The sequence below is a fragment of the Peromyscus californicus genome, unplaced genomic scaffold (genome assembly GCF_007827085.1).
Source record: "Peromyscus californicus insignis strain IS unplaced genomic scaffold, ASM782708v3 Scaffold_4__1_contigs__length_199733344, whole genome shotgun sequence".
Taxonomy (NCBI): Eukaryota; Metazoa; Chordata; class Mammalia; order Rodentia; family Cricetidae; genus Peromyscus; species Peromyscus californicus.
This window is the reverse complement of record NW_026294562.1, coordinates 116,452,197-116,468,868: the sequence shown is the minus strand read 5'-3', so window position 1 is coordinate 116,468,868 and position 16,672 is coordinate 116,452,197. Positions and strand designations below refer to the sequence as shown.

The 16,672-nt window shown below is 39.6% G+C and overlaps 1 protein-coding gene across 1 annotated transcript; it reads right to left on the bottom strand.

Annotated features, from left to right (window-relative positions):
- Positions 1-6,094: 6,094 nt before the first annotated feature.
- LOC128125099 (actin-related protein 2/3 complex subunit 1A-like) lies at positions 6,095-7,694 on the bottom strand. Its single transcript, XM_052762095.1, is given in 2 exon segments — positions 6,095-6,735; positions 6,737-7,694. Coding segments are annotated over 2 exon segments (1,098 nt in total). The 5' UTR covers positions 7,540-7,694; the 3' UTR covers positions 6,095-6,440.
- Positions 7,695-16,672: the final 8,978 nt, after the last annotated feature.

The window sequence follows — 16,672 nt, the reverse complement described above, 5'->3', positions numbered from 1 at the left end:
CACACTTATTAGAAGTTGTGGCCATCATGGAAATACCTGTACAAATTAAGACATGCCATGCCCCATTATATGTCTTCAATAAAATGAGACAGTTTTCTCTTATTATAGTATAAAGCATGTTACAGGTATAGCATATAATCCCACAGGCCAAGCAGTCATAAAAAGATCTAATCGAATTTTAAAGGATATGCTAAATAAGCAGCAACAGGTAACAATAACTCCTAGAAACAGATTGCATAGTGCTTTATTTATTTATTTATTTATTTATTTATTTTTGTTTTTTCGAGACAGGGTTTCTCTGTGTAGTTTTGTGCCTTTCCTGGGACTCACTTGGTAGCCCAGCCTGGCCTCGAACTCACAGAGATCCGCCTGGCTCTGCCTCCCGAGTGCTTTGATTAAAGGCGTGCGCCACCACCACCCAGCGCATAGTGCTTTATTAACCTTGAATTAGAAAGGAACAATAGCTGTGGACAGACATTGGACAACAGACAAAACTTCTGAGCTAAATCAACCAGTTTATTTCAAAGCTGTGTTGACCTCAAAATTGAAACCAGGATATGTCCTACATTGAGGAAGGGGTTTTGCTTTTGTTTTTTCAGGAGAGCAGAAGCTATGGATACCAACAAAATTAATGAAAATTTGATTTGAATAGGAGAAACTCCTTGATGAGAAGTAAAAGCTTATCCACCTATGCTGAGACACTTTGCTCAGCCTTGGTGTAGGGAGGAGGGGACTGGACATGCCTCAACTGAATCTACCATGCTGGGCTGACTTCCCAGGGGAAACCTTGCTTGGAGGAGGTGGGAATTGGGGGGTAGATTGGGGGAGAAGGCTGGGGGGTGGGAAGAGGGAGGACAGGGGAATCCATGGCTGATGTGTAAAATTAAAGTAATTATAAAATTTTAAGAGGGGAAAAAAATCTCATCCACCAATCTTGTGTCAACTTGTGACATCTCTACAATTTTTAAGAAAAATTTAAGAAACAAGGATTGGGGTAGTGTTCTGGTTTTGTCTTTAAAGGATAATAGAAATACCCATCTTCCAGAAATTATAAGGCCTTGGATATCGAGAACTCTACAGAAGAAAGAAAGAATCTATTGTTACCAATCTACACAGGGTAAAAATCTCACTGCCTTACAACTATATCTCTTTAATTCTAGAAAAGTTGTGGTTCTGATTCAATTATACACCAAGCTGGCTTTGGAGATGGAATTGGCTTACTCCTCTAAACCCAAGCATATTGCTAAAAGATAAGTATGAGAGATTCTTCTGACTCTTATCATAAGAGCCATCTTGTGTGAGAAAGAAGAAAACCAATAAAAAGGGACCATTGTCTTCAAGATTCTAATTCTCTCCATGCTTACTCTTGATTTCTTGGGATCATTCTTATGTGTCATGCTGTCTTTAAATCAAAACTTTCCATTTTGATATATTAATAATGTTCAAGTTTTTTTACAGTAAAATATAAGTTTTTTCAATAGAAATCTCTGAAGTCTCCAGAAGGAAGATTGGGTCCCACAACAGCAACTCTACCCAGTCCAGAATGATGCCATGGCACTGACAAACATTACTCAATGATTAACCTTGGAACGAAAACTCTCCAAGATAATTCCATTATTCGATGGTTCATCATACTACACATCTAGCCACAATCTCAGACAACCTTATCTATCACTCTGAGACTGACTGCAGAATCTACAGTTAGTCCAACTGAGACTTAACTATCTGAGGTTTTTTACAGAACCCCACAGAGACACCATCACCACACGAACAGCAGGAAACAATTATAAGAAAAGGACACCCCTTTTCCCTGAGGGTTTTATGTTTCTGAGGGTTATGGATAATGGTTATAGGGTTGGGGGAAGAAGAAAACTTTAGACTTGATATTACCCTTAAAAAAGAAAAAAAAGGGGGGGGAACGGATAGGTATAGGATACCAGTAAACTAATTTAGTAAAATGTCAGCATTAGATAAATTGCACTGTTATAGATTCTTGTGTATTGATACAAATGTAAACTACTTTTCTATTCTTATTCCAGATCATTTGTATATTGATACAAATACAGAACCATATTTGTTGTAATGTACATATATTTCTACTCTTATTTGAAATGTTTTGTATATTGATACAAATGTAAAATTTTATTTATCATACTCTATGTATGTTCTACCTCTGTTTAGAATATTTGATATATTGATGTATATTTAGGATAATTGTCATATTGCATATTGTCCTATACATTCCTCCCCTGCTTTAGCTATTTTGTATATTGTCACAATTTTGAGGTCATTGTCCTTTTACTGTACCATTTCTTACATACTATTTACCCTGTTTACATGAAGCCTTAGTCCTTAGGTTATCTAGGTAGATAAGACTTACCAATTTATAGTCATCTATGCTTGTCATCTCTATAGTTATGTTAGTTAGGTTCTCCAGATTTACAGAAACATATTTCAGATGGATTGGTGATCTTCAAACACTTCATAGACCTGGAAAATATGGCTTTTAAATGTTTTGATAATTTGGAATTCTGTTAATGTTGAGAGACAATTGCTCCTGAGAGAATGTTGGGCTTCTGAGACATTTCTGTTTGGAAGTTTGTCTTCACCTTGGCACAAAATGGCCTACTGGTAAAAGAACTGCCCTTGCCTTAACTGCTGACAATAAAATGGTCTGACAGATAGATACTCTAGGCCTGTAGCCAGTTTGAATGCACCAATGATGCTGAGAAACGTTAGGTGACTGTCCAGGCTGCCAGTTGTCTCAGTCTACTTTTGCAAGACTCCCAAAAGTTGCTTGCATCATCCTCCAATTTCTCAGGTATTATTAAATTCCTTATCATGTCTTTGATGGGACTGAAGACTAGCAGTTATATTTACAATCTTCTTGTATCTTAGCTAGATCATATTAAGTATTAGATTTATGTTATTCTTTGGGATAGGACAATTTTGGAATGATCTTTGTAATATGTCATTTATCTATGCTCCAGACTTCTCTGCATTTTAGTATGTGTCTTGTTTGATATTGTTCATGTTGATTGTAGTTCCATCTTGTCTAGGTCATTAACCCTTATTTCTCCTGAATAATATTTAATAATCTTTCCTATTGTATATAGTTTTGTATTAGGTTAGAATTTTCTTATTTATACAAAATGGGGAGGTGTAGTGGCTAGCTGTTCCAGTTTTAATCTGGAAATACTACCCCCAGTGAGGCTTCCAGTAACTATCATGCCTACCTATGACCTGCCCCTGAGGAGGGGCTGAGATGGAAACCCTTAAGACCTGAGATCTGGATGTGCCAGCTGTCTTGGTTCCTAGTACTCCTGGATATTGAATGGCAGGCTTAGTGGAGTTCTCCAGAGAACACTGTTGGACTGCATTTCAACTCTCCTGGACCCTGTAACCTGTCCCTTTACTTGATGTAAGTAAAACCCCAATTAAACCTCCCTTTTAACTACGTGGAGGTGCCTTAATACTTCTACCAACACTCAAGTGATTGGGACACCAACCTGGCCACAAAACTTTTGACCTATACTTTGTCCTGACTGCAGACATAGTCTAGCATAATCATCATCAGAGAGGCCAGAGAGACTTTATCGAGCAATGGATGGGAGCAATAGAGTGTCACAGATTAAGTGGAGCTCAGTATTATGAAATAATTTTCTGTGCACTGTGAAGATGTTTCTCTTTGCCAAGGCACATTCTGATTAGTTTAATGAAATAGCCAACTGGCCAGTAGCTAGGCAGGAGGTGTAGGTGGAACAGCCAGACATAAGAAATGCTGGGAATAAGAAAGGTGGAGTCACAGGAGTTTCAGGATTCATGAGCAAATGCAGAGAGAAGTAAGATGAATGTGCCACATTGAAAGAAAATATTGCCATGCAGCAGAGTGTAGATAAGAAATGTGAGTTCATTTAAAATATAAGAGTTAGCTAGTAACAAGCCTGAGCTATGGGCTGACCATTTATAATTAATATTAATTCTGTGAGTGGTGATATAGGGAGCAGCTGGCAAGACAGAAACATTAAGAAGAAAGTTTACATCAATACTTAGTTTGGGACAGTTGTGGCATGAACAAATATGCTGTGATATTGTAAAGTTAGAAAAAGTCTTGTAAGCAGATTGGCTTCAGAACAGGGAAAGGGTCATCCAAGTATGAACCTATTAGGATGATTGTAAAAAAATTGTTAAAAAATGGCATTTCTGTGTGGTGGTGGCACACACCAGCATTCAAGAGGCAGGCTGATCTTTGTAGATCAAGGTGAGCCTGGACTACAGAACAAATTCCAAATTATCCAGGGTTATACACAGAGAAACCCCATCTAAAAATATAAAAGGAAATTAAATATAAATAAATTAATTAATTATAAAGAGAAGCAAAAGCAAATGTTTAGCTAAAGTTTATGTTCTCTTTAATGTACCATATTGTCTTCTTCTGCCAAGCATGAAAGAGACATGATACTCTCAAATTAAAAGGGCCTGATAATTTTTAAGCCAAAATATTATTGTCATTGCTTGTTTATAACCTAAACAAAAGTTCAATGATGTCATGACCTCCTTTGGTCACCACTAAGTGAATCATTTCAATTTCTTTTTCTTGAATCCATTTGTATTTTTTCTTGCTTTATTCAAACTTAAGAATTTTCTGTGCTGTACAAATCCACTATCTATAAAGAGAAAAAAGAAACTAGACCAAAATCTCCCTCCCTATACAAGTATATGACTATAAATGGATCAATATTGGCATTATTGGCATTTGATAAGTGCTAGAAAAGGGTGAATTAGTTTTCTTTTTAATTTTTTTATTTTTATTTTGCAATGCAATTCAGTTCTGCATATCAGCCACGGATTCCCTTGTTCTCCCCCATCCCACCCCCCTCATCTTCCCCCCAGCCCAACCCCCATTCCCACCTCCTCCAGTGCAAAGCCTCCCCGGCGGACTGAGTTCAACCTGGTAGATTCAGTCCAGGTAGGCCCAGTCCCCTCTTCCCAGGCCGAGGCATGCAATCCTGCATAGGCCCCAGGTTTCAAACAACCGACTCATGCAATGAGCACAGGACCCGGTCCCACTGCCTGGATGCCTCCCAAACAGATCAAGCCAATCAACTGTCTCACCCATTCAGAGGGCCTGATCCAGTTGGTGACCTCTCAGCTATTGGTTCATAGTTCATGTCTTTCCATTCATTTGGCTATTTGTCCCTGTGCTTTATCCAACCTTGGTCTCAACAATTCTTGCTCATATAAACCCTCCTCATTCTCGCTAATTGGACTCCCAGAGATCCACCCGGGGCCTAGCCATGGATCTCTGCATCCAGATCCCTCAGTAGTTGGATGAGGTTTCTAGCATGACAATTAGGGTGTTTGGCCATCCCATCACCAGAGTAGGTCAGTTTGGGCTGTCTCTCAACCATTGCTAGCAGTCTGTTGTGGGGATATTTTTGTGGATTTCTGTGGGCCCCTCTAGCACTTTGCTTCTTCCTATTCTCATGTGGTCTTCATTTTCCATGGTCTTCTATTCCTTGTTCTCCCTCTCTGTTGTTGATCCAGCTGGGATCTCCCGCTCCCCCAAGCTCTCTTTCCCTCGACCCTCGACCTTCACTACCCCCACTCATGTCCAGGCTGTTCATGTAGATCTCATTCCATTTCTCTGTCATTGGGTGATCCCTGTGTCTTTCTTGGGGTCCTGTTTTGCAGGTAGCCTCCCTGGTGATGTGAGTAGCAGTCCAGTCATCCTTGTTCCACATCTAGTATCCTCCTATGAGTGAGTACATACCATGTTTGTCTTTCTGAGTCTGGGTTACCACACTCAGGATGATTTTTTCTAGATCCATCCATTTGTCTGCAAATCTCATGGTGTCATTGCTTTTCTCTGCTGAGTAGTATTCCATTGTGTATATGTTCCACATTTTGTTTATCCATTCTTCAGTTGAAGGGCATCTAGGTTGTTTCCATGTTCTGACTATTACAAACAATGCTGATATGAACATAGCTGAACAAGTGCTCTTGTGGTGTGGTTGAGCATTCCTTGGGTATATGCCCAAGAGTGGTATAGCTGGATCTTGGGGGAGATGGATTCCCAATTTTCTTTTTTTTTTTTTTTTGCACACTTGGGATCTTTAATTTTTTAGCAGACAACACACACTTCCCTCACCCTTTAAGTTAGTGTGACAATCTTCCATAATAAACTACTTCAAGAGAAGCTTTGGTCAAAAATGGAATGAGATAGCAAAATCAAAACAACAAAACGGAAGAAAAACGAAAAGAAACCCTTGCTGTCTTTAAAACCCACACTTCACCCACAACACCCACACGAACACACGCTAGTTGCTTGATAGTGTGACAGTGTTTCCACGGCCGGCGATCCTCACCACCACGCGAAAGGCAGAGTGTGCTCAGCCCCGTCTCGCTCCGCATGCTGGATGGCAGAGGCTCCCTCGGCTTCACATTATCCGGAGGCCCTGGATGGAAGACTCCAGGGTCTTAAAATCCCAAATTGTCATGGCTCCATCGATGCCAGTAGTGCAGAATTTCCGACAGTCTTGCTTGTCCACCTCATAAATAGACACCTGAGTGATGCTGTTCTGGTGCAGCGTCTCCAAGGCTGTGTTGCGGTCCTCAGTTGTGGCTCTCTTGTCCATGTTGCGGAAGCGTTCCATAGCGGACATGTTGCACTGGATGCTCTGTTTTGGGACGTCTAGCTTGGACACAAAGGTCAAGTAGCCACGGTCATCATAGGCAGCAGTCATGGCCGGCGGCCACAACACTGTTCTCTGAGACGAACGACACACTCAGCAGTGGCAGGAACTCTGTCTTCAGAGTTGAAACCTGCACACTTTTCGAGGCATCAGCAACGGACACAGTGCTGTCATGGCTGACCCAGGCCAGGCGGCTCCCACTGGCAGAGAAGCTGACCCCATGCACCCAGCCGCCGGTCCCACTGCCACCAAACTCAGACATCAGCTGACCAAAAGGCATCTTGCTGCCCCGGGGCGTGCTGGCTGGCTTCTCATCCACCTCTTTGATGTAGGCAGAAAACACTCTGCATTTGAAGTCACATGAGCCTGCAGCCAGCAAAACATTGTTGGGATGCCAGTCCAAGCTGAGGACTGTGGAGCGAATCGGCTTCTTAATGTGCTTGCTCACCCACCAGTCATTTTCAGACTCAAAGTAACAAACAGAGATGAGCCGGGCCCCACTGCCCACAGCAAACTTGTTCTCCAGTGGGGACCACTTCACAAAAGTGGCTGCGCGGTTAATCCTCAGGATCACCAGGGTAGGCTTCCAGATGCCATCCTTCTGACTCCAGACGTAGGCGTTTTGGTCTGCCCCACAAGTGACGATGCGGTCGCTCTTAGGAGCCCAGTCAATACCTGTGATGTGTCCGTTATGTTCCTTCAGCTCATGAGCTTTCATCCACTGGCTCCCATTCTTCTTGTAGATGTGTACTTCGTGATTATTGGGGCTCAGGGCGATCTGGGTACGATCCCTATTCCAGGCATGACAGGTGATTGGCTCTAGCAGAAACTGATGCAGAGACATGATTCTTAAGTGTTCTCAAAGGTCAGAAAGCTGGGGTCGGGGCGGTCCGGAGGGCCGGAGCGGACGATTCGCGGACTCTGGTCAGTCGACGCGAACAGGCTCCGGCGGGCGCGGACGGAGGAGGGAGGCCCAGAGGGAGCGGCTGACAGATCCCGGAAGTCGATTCCCAATTTTCTAAGAAAGCGTCATATTGATTTCCAAAGTGGTTGTACAAGCTTGCATTCCCACCAGCAGTGGAGGAGAGTTCCCCTAGCTCCATATCCTCTCCAGCATAAGGTGTCTTCAGTGTTTTTGATCTTAGCCATTCTGACAGGCATAAGGTGGTATCTCAGAGTTGTTTTGATTTGCATTTCCCTGATGATTAGGGATGTTGAGCAATTCCTAAGATGTCTTTCAGCCATTTGAGTTTCCTCTGTTGAGAATTCTCTGTTTAGTTCTATAGGCCATTTCTTAATTGGTCTGTTGGGCATTTTGATGTCTAATTTCTTGAGTTACTTATATATTCTGGATATCAGTCCTCTGTCAGATGTGGGGTTGGTGAAGATCTTTTCCCATTCTGTAGGCTGTCGCTTTGCCTTGTTGACCATATCCTTTGCTCTACAAAAGCTTCTCAGTTTCAAGAGGTCCCATTGATTGATTGTTTCTCTCAGTGTCTGTGCTACTGGTGTTCTATTTAGGAAGTGATCTCCTATGCCAATGTGTTCAAGACTACTTCCTACTTTCTCTTCTAGCAGGTTCAGAGTAGCTGGATTTGTGTTGAGGTCCTTGATCCACTTGGACTTAAGTTTTATGCACGGTGATAGATATGGATCTATTTGCAGCCTTCTACATGTTGATATCCAGTTATGCCAGCACCATTTGTTGAAGTTGTTTTCTTTTTTCCATTGTGCACTTTTGACTTCTTTGTCAAAAATTATATGTTCATAGGTGTGCGGATTAATGTCAGGGTCTTCAATTCGATTCCATTGGTCCACATGTCGGTTTTTATGCCAGTACCAAGCTGTTTTTATTACTGTAGCTCTATAGTAGAGCTTGAAGTCAGGGATCGTGATGCCTCCAGAGGTTGTGTTATTGTACAGGATTCTTTTGGTTGTCCTGGGTTTTTTTTTTCCATATGAAGTTGAGTATTATTCTTTCCAGGTCTGTGAAAAATTGTGTTGGGATTTTGATGGGGATTGCATTGAATCTGTAGATTTCTTTTGGTAAGATTGCCATTTTTACTATATTAGTCCTGCCTAGACATGAGCATGGGAGATCTTTCCATTTTCTGAGATCTTCTTCAATTTCTTTTTTCAGGGACTTAAAGTTATTATCATATAGGACCTTCACTTGCTTGGTTAGTGTTACCCCAAGGTATTTTATGTCATTTGTGGCTATAGTAAAGGGTTATGTATCTCTGATTTCCTTCTCTGCTTCTTTGTCCATTGTATATAGGAGGGCTACTGATTTTTTTGAGTTGATCTTGTATCCTGCTATGTTGCTGAAGGTGTTTATAAGCTGTATCAGTTCCTTGGTGGAATCTTTGGGGTCGCTCAAGTATACTATCATGTCATCTGCAAATAGGGAAAGCTTGACTTCTTCCTTTCCAATTTGTATTCCCTTAATCTCCTTATGTTGTCTTATTGCTGTAGCTAGAACTTCAAGTACTATATTGAATAAGTATGGGGAGAACGGAAAGCCTTGCGTCGTTCCTGATTTTAGTGGAATCGCTTTGAGTTTCTCTCCATTTAATCTGATGTTGGCTGTTGGCTTGCTGTAAATTGCCTTTATTATGTTTAGGTATGTTCCCTGTATTCCTGATCGCTCCAAGACCTTTATCATGAAGGGGTGTTGGATTTTGTCAAATGCCTTTTCTGCATCCAGTGAGATGATCATGTGGTTTTTTTCTTTGAGTTTGTTTATATGGTGTATTACATTGACGGACTTTCGTATGTTGAACCACCCTTGCATCCCTGGAATGAAACCTACTTGATCATGATGGATAATTATTTTGATGTGTTCTTGGAGTCTGTTTGCCAGTATTTTATTGAGTATTTTTGCATCAATGTTCATGAGGGAGATCGGTCTGTAGTTCTCTTTCTTTGTTGTATCCTTGTTTGGTTTAGGAATCAGGGTAATTGTAGCCTCAAAGAAGGAGTTTGGCAATGTTCCTTCTGTTTCTATTGTGTGGAACAATTTAGAGAGTATTGGTATTAACTCTTCTTTGAAGATCTGGTAGAATTCTGTGCTGAAACCATCTGGTCCTGGACTTTTTTTGTTTGGGATACTTTTAATGACTGTTTCTATTTTGTTAGGGGTTATTGGATTATTTAAATAGTTTATCTGGTCTTGATTTAACTTAGGTATGTGGTACCTATCCAGAAAGTTATCCATTTCTTTTAGGTATTCCAGTTTTGTGGAGAAGAGGTTTTTGAAGTATGACCTGATGATTCTCTGGATTTCCTCAATGTCTGTTCTTATGTCCCCCTTTTCATTTCTGATTTTGTTGATTTGGATGCTCTCTCTCTGTCTTTTGGTTAGTTTGGATAAGGGCTTGTCTATCTTGTTGATTTTCTCAAAGAACCAACTCTTTGTTTCATTAATTTTTTGTATTGTTTTCTTTGTTTCTATTTTATTGATTTCAGCTCTCACACTGATAATTTCCAGGCGTCTATTTTTCCTGGGAGACTTTGCTTCTTCTTGTTCTAGAGCTTTCAGGTGTGCTGTTAAGTCACTAGTGTGAGATTTCTCCAACTTATTTATGTGGGCATTTAGTGCTATGAATTTCCCTCTTAGTACTGCTTTCATAGTGTTCCATAGGTTTGGATATGTGGTGTCTTCATTTTTGTTGATCTCTAGGAAGTCTTTAGTTTCTTTCTTTATTTCTTCCTTAACCCATTGGTGATTCAGTTGGGTATTACTCAGTTTCCATGAGATTGTAGGTTTTCTGTAGTTTTTGATGTTGAAATCCAACTTTAGTCCATGGTGGTCTGATAGAACACAGGAGGTTATTCCAATTGTTTTGTATCTGTTTAGATTTGTTTTGTGGCCAAGTATATGGTCGATTTTAGAGAAGGTTCCATGGGGTCCTGAGAAGAAGGTATATTCTTTTTTGTTAGGATGGAATGTTCTGTAGATATCAATTAAGTCCATTTGAGTCATGACATCAGTTAAGTCCTTTATTTCTTTGTTAAGTTTCGATTTGGGAGATCTGTCCAGTGGTCAAAGTGGGGTATGGAGTTCTCCCACTATTAATGTGTGGGGGTTTATATGTGATTTAAGCTTTAGTAATGTTTCTTTTACATATGTGGGTGCCCTTGTGTTTGGGGCATAAATGTTCAGAATTGAGACTTCATCTTGGTGGATCTTTCCTGTGATGAGTATGTAATGCCCTTCTTGATCTATTTTGATTGATTTTAGTTTGAAATCTATTTTGCTGGATATCAGGATGGCTTCACCCGCTTGTTTCTTAAGACCGTTTGATTGGAAAGCCTTTTCCCAGCCTTTTATTTTTAGGTAGTGTCTATCTTTGAATTTGAGATGTGTTTCTTGTATGCAGCAGAAAGATGGGTCCTGCTTTTGTATCCATTCTGTAAGCCTATGTCTTTTTATAGGTGAATTAAGTCCATTGATATTGAGGGATATTAATGACAAGTGATTGTTCATTCCTCTTATTTTTTGGTGGTGATGTGTGTTCTTCTCTTTGTTGGGGTTTCCTGCTGTGGCTTTATCTACTGCCTGTGTTTTCGAGGGTGTATCTGACTTCCTTAGGTTGGAATTTTCTTTCTAGTGGTTTCTGTAGGGCTGGGTTTGGGGATAAGTATTGTTTAATTCTGGCTTTGTCATGGAATGTCTGGTTCACTCCATCTATGATGATTGAAAGTTTTGCTGGGTATATTAGTCTAGGCTGGCATCCTTGGTCTCTTAGTGTCTGCATTACATCTGTCCAGGTCCTTCTGGCTTTCAAAGTCTCCATTGAGAAATTGGGTGTTATTCTGATGGGTTTGCCTTTCTAAGTCACTTGGCCTTTTTCCTTTGCTGCTTTTAATATTCTTTTTTTTTATTCTGTACATTTAGTTGTTTAATTATTATGTGGTGAGGGGACTTTTTTGGGGGGTCTAGTCTGTTTGGTGTTCTATAGGCTTCTTGTATCTTCATAGGTATTTCCTTCTTTAAGTTGGGAAAGTGTTCTTCTATGATCTTGTTGAATATATTTTCTGTGCCCTTGAGTTGGTATTCTTTTCCTTCTTCTACCTAGAGGTAGAAGGTTTGTAGGTTTGGTCTTTTCATGGTGTCCCAAATTTCTTGGACATTTTGATTTATGACTTTGTTGGCTTTAGTGTTTTCTTTGACTGATGAGTCTATTTCTTCTACTGTATCTTCAACGCCAGAGATGCTCTCTTCCATCTCTTGCATTCTGTTGATTATACTTGCATCTGAAGTTCCTGATCGTTTACTTAGATTTTCTATTTCCAGCTTTCCATCTGTTTGTGTCTTCTTCATTTTTTCTATTTCCCTTTTCAGGTCTGGTCTGTTTCCTTCCATTTGTTTCATTGATTTTTGTTGATTTTCTTTCAGTACTTTATTGTTTTCTTCCAGGACTTTATTGATTTCTTCTAATTTGTTTGACCTTTCCTCTAGTTGTTTACAGCGTTCTTCCCATTTTTTTTGTCTTTTCCTCTACACAAGCCTCTACCTTCTTAATGATGTCCTTCATAAGCCTGTTTTCTTCTGCTTCTTCCAATTTCTGATGTTCAGGTCTAGGTGTTGGAGGAGGGCTAGGTCCTGGTGATGCTGTATTGCTATTCATTTTGTTTTATGTGTTTCTGCCTTGACGTCTGCCCATCTCCTTGTGGTTCGTTCTTGGCCTTATCCACACACTTGGTTCAGATGGAGCTGACAGATTCAGGAAGTCTCTCTCTCTTGTCCAGATGGGAGCTCTCATGTCCAAATTGGAAGTCTGGGGCAGTATGGGATCTCTTATCCAGAAGGGAAGTCCGGGGCAGGATGGGAGCTCTTCTCTCTCTCTCTCTCTCTCTCTCTCTCTCTCTCTTTCTCTCTCTCTCTCTCTCTTTCTCTCTCTCTCTCTCTCTTTCTCTCTCTCTCTCTCTCTTTCTCTCTCTGTGCTCCAGAAGGGAAGTCCAGGGCAGAATGGGACCTGGGGGCCGGCCTCTAAGTCTCAGGAAGTGGCTGGGGTCTGTGCTCCAGAGGGGAAGTCCGGCGCAAGATGGGAGCTGTGCTCCAGAAGGGAAGTCTGGAGCAAGATGGGAGCTTGGGGCCGGCCACTAAGTCTCAGGAAGAGGCTGGGGGCTCGGGCAGATGGGCATGGGGGCAGGGTATGGAGATTTCAGGGTCTCCTGGGGGTCTTGGAGAAGGGGATCCTTCCCAGTGGGGCTAGAAGGGAACCTGCCCGGTGGCCAGAACCTGGGGCCAAGTTGGATAGGTCTTCCCCAGAGTGGCTGGTGCCCAGGGATGGGTTCCGGGTCAAGCTAGGGCACTCACCTGTGCTCCAGAAGGAAAGTCCAGGGCAAGATGGGAGCTGGGGGCCGGCCTCTAAGTCTCAGGAAGAGGCTGGGGTCTGTGCTCCAGAAGGGAAGTCCGGGGCAAGATGGGAGCTGTTGAGTTAGTTTTCTTTAAGGTTGTGGCCTCTAGAGAGTCAAATACAGACTAGTGAGAGGCCACATATCCAAGAGCGTATCAGCAGCACAAATTAAATTTGATGAGTTAAAAAAGAGTCACAGGAGAGCCAATGCCATGAAAATGTATTATGTAAAACTATTAAATAAGTAATAGAATTGTACCCAAGGCAATAAGCTCCAAAGCAGGACAGGTTTTAGTAATCTCATAATCTTGGAAATTAGGCTTAGTATGAATAGGGATTGATTGATTGGTTGGTTTTCCTGACAGCATTTTTGATCTAGGTGTGAGAGAGCAGGAGCCAAATGCATTTACATCACATATTGGATAGAGAAGAGAATGTCAGGTAAATTGGGATTTCATAATCCCAATATCAAAAAAGCATACTGTGAATAATTTAATTCACCATATAATAACTTAATGCACAATGTACAGACAGATCCAAACTGAAGCTCAGCCATTCATGATGCCAGCACTTAATAACCCTCCAATCCAATCTATAGAAATTCTTGAAAAATAAATAAATGGAACACATAAAATAAGACTTACTTTCTTATTTCCACTATCGAAATTACACATTTTAGCTAATAACAAATCCAGAAGAAAAATTTTTTTTATCATTCACAAAAATTCTAATTACATAAATCATCCGAGGAGTTGGCATATGTGAAATCTAATTTGGAAAGCCACACACCAAGAAATAGTAGAAGTGTATTGATCTGGCCAGAAAGTAAATAAAACAAAAACTCTTTTGAAGGATTGTATTTGTGAAAACATGTGGGTGCAAAATATTGGTATTGTTTACTGGATGAATTATTCAATTCCAGATTTAAATAAATTAATATTGTATGTTGTCTTTAAATACTCTAATTTGTCACAAAAATTCCTGATTTTCTACAATCCTGTGAAGAACAAGAAATGCCCAATATTATCACATACTTCTATACCAGGTGAAATGTGATAGAATATAATGTTTGGCAGAAGGAATAGGAACAATTTGATGATATTTTGTTCTCTCTAGAATGTCACATTACTACCATAAACATGCTACCCTCAAATATTTTCATGACAAACAATAATCACAGGAACATCTTTTCAGTGCTTAAATACAAACGACATTTACCTAATTGGTAAATATCCTCATTATGAAAATACAGTATTATCTTAAGAAATGTCCCTATGAAGCAAGGCAGAAATATGAAAGTCCTCTCTTCACAGGAATTGGGCATTCCATAATGAAGCTAGAAATACCAGCAGACCATTGAAAGAAAACTTTACTCAGTCTGTAAGATATGAAGGCATGGCAGTGCTCTGGATTGTGTTTCTCGGGGATATCACTTGACACAATGCAGTGAGAACCAACACTATCAAGTGTATCCTGTAGAAGAAATGTAGACTTATGAATCATCAGATTCCAGTCTAAAAAAATGTGAGTCTAAAAGTACATAAAGTTACCATCTAAAGCACCATGAACAAGGAGGTGATCAGCAGTAAAATAACATAAATTTGCTTATTTCCTAGGTAATAAGGGAGGGTAAATTGAAGAGAAGAATGGTGGCATGCTTATGTACAGCTATATTATATATTCTTTACACTGAAAATGAATAAAAAATAAATAAAGGAAAAGTAGTTACTTCTTATCTATATTCTTAATGAAGTATTCAATTTTCACATGACGATGCATTGTATAAATAGAAGAAAAATAATTTCTTTATCTCCACCCCACATTTTATTAATCTCCAAAAGCACCTGAGGTCAGTCAAACTGAAGAAAACAAAACAAAACTTTAGGACAAACAACAAAAATATCAAAGAGAACATCTTTATCATGTCAACAAGATGGGAGCATTTGTTAAAATTGAAAAAGTAAAGCTTCATAGAAAACCATTTGTCCAATATGCCTGTACACATACATATGTGTCTTTTTATTACTGTAGTCACTAAGAAGTTCATTGATTTTTTTCTCAATACTTTTCTTCTCAGTTTGCTGTTCTGTGGAGAAGTTCTCATTCCTAAGGCTCTCATTATCTGGTCTCATGGCAAGGTGCAAACAACAACTATTTATTTACTTTCAGGATCATCCTTCCTTCCACATTCTGGATGATTAGATCATATGAGTGGACATGAAACACACAGGCCAGAATCCTCTTGACCATATTATCTCATAAGCCTAATTCATCACATCACAAGCTTGATCACCATGTGAACTCTTTGAAGCAGATTCCATTAGACATTCCAAAGCAAGTTTAAGGTAGAAGCATAATAAACAACTTATCCTAGAAAGATCTTAGTGTAGACATACAGATATTATGTTCATGAATGCCTATAATATGCAACATATTTGGTATCTAGACATGCAAAGAACACTCATACTCTCTGTCTCTTTGTGTCTATCTATGTCCCCCTTCTCTCATACACAACTGTATTACCAGTTACTGCACAAAATCTCCCAAACTAGCAGAGATTAGATAGAGAACCATTCATAATTCTAAAACCAGAAGTACCCATCAGTATCTCAATATCAAGGTAGACACTAAGTTTCATATTATAGTCCTCTTCATGACCTTGACATCATTTTAAGTGGATAGATATCTTGTGATCAGATATCTATGTCTGTAATATTGGTTTTCCCCATTGTTTATTCTTTTATTTGAATTGTGTGATACTTGGAATTGACTCCAAATTTTTTTAATATTCTATCTGACCAAAATAGAATGCAGCTGGATCTCTTTTCTTTTTCACTTTTTTTGCATTGTTCCTTGTTTTATTTTTTCCTTTTATATAAAAGAGCTTCTTTTCCCACAACATATATTTCAATTATGTTTTCCCTGTTTCTCCTTCTCCCACTTCATCCTTACCTTCTCTTCTACCAGATCTAGACTCTTTCTGTCCCACATTAGAAAACAAACAGGCTTCTAAGGGATAATAATATAATATAAACAAGATAAAATAAAAACTAACACATCTGCATTGTAAAAAATGAACAAACAGAAGGGTAAGAACCCAAGAGAAAGTTGAGATAACAGAACCCACTCATTTGCACACTCAGGAATCGCACAAAAATACTAAATGGGAAGCCATATTATACATCCAAAGAAAATATAGGATAAAAAGAAAAAATAAACATGTATAGTTAAAATAAAAAGAAGTAATACCTAATAATATAAAATTTAAACAAAGTTTGGAGAGGCCTCACATGCCATTGTGAGAAAAGGACCTCTAAAGATGCCCTTGAGTTTGGTTTCTCTTGGTTATCTCCTGCTGGACAAGAATTCTACCTTTAAGAATACTGTGTTTTTCACTGGTGAGACTCCCTTGGAGGAAACTAAATTGTCATTTCTAAATGATTTTCATTTGGTGATTGCTTTTGGATTAAGCATGGTGATATGTTTCTACTTTTCCTTTCAACTCTAGGACCCCAGTTAGTAAAGACTTGTGATGTCCCTGTACATGGTGACTCATTCTCTGTGAATTCATTTGAGCTTTGATTATACTGATTTAGAAGACCTCATTTTTTT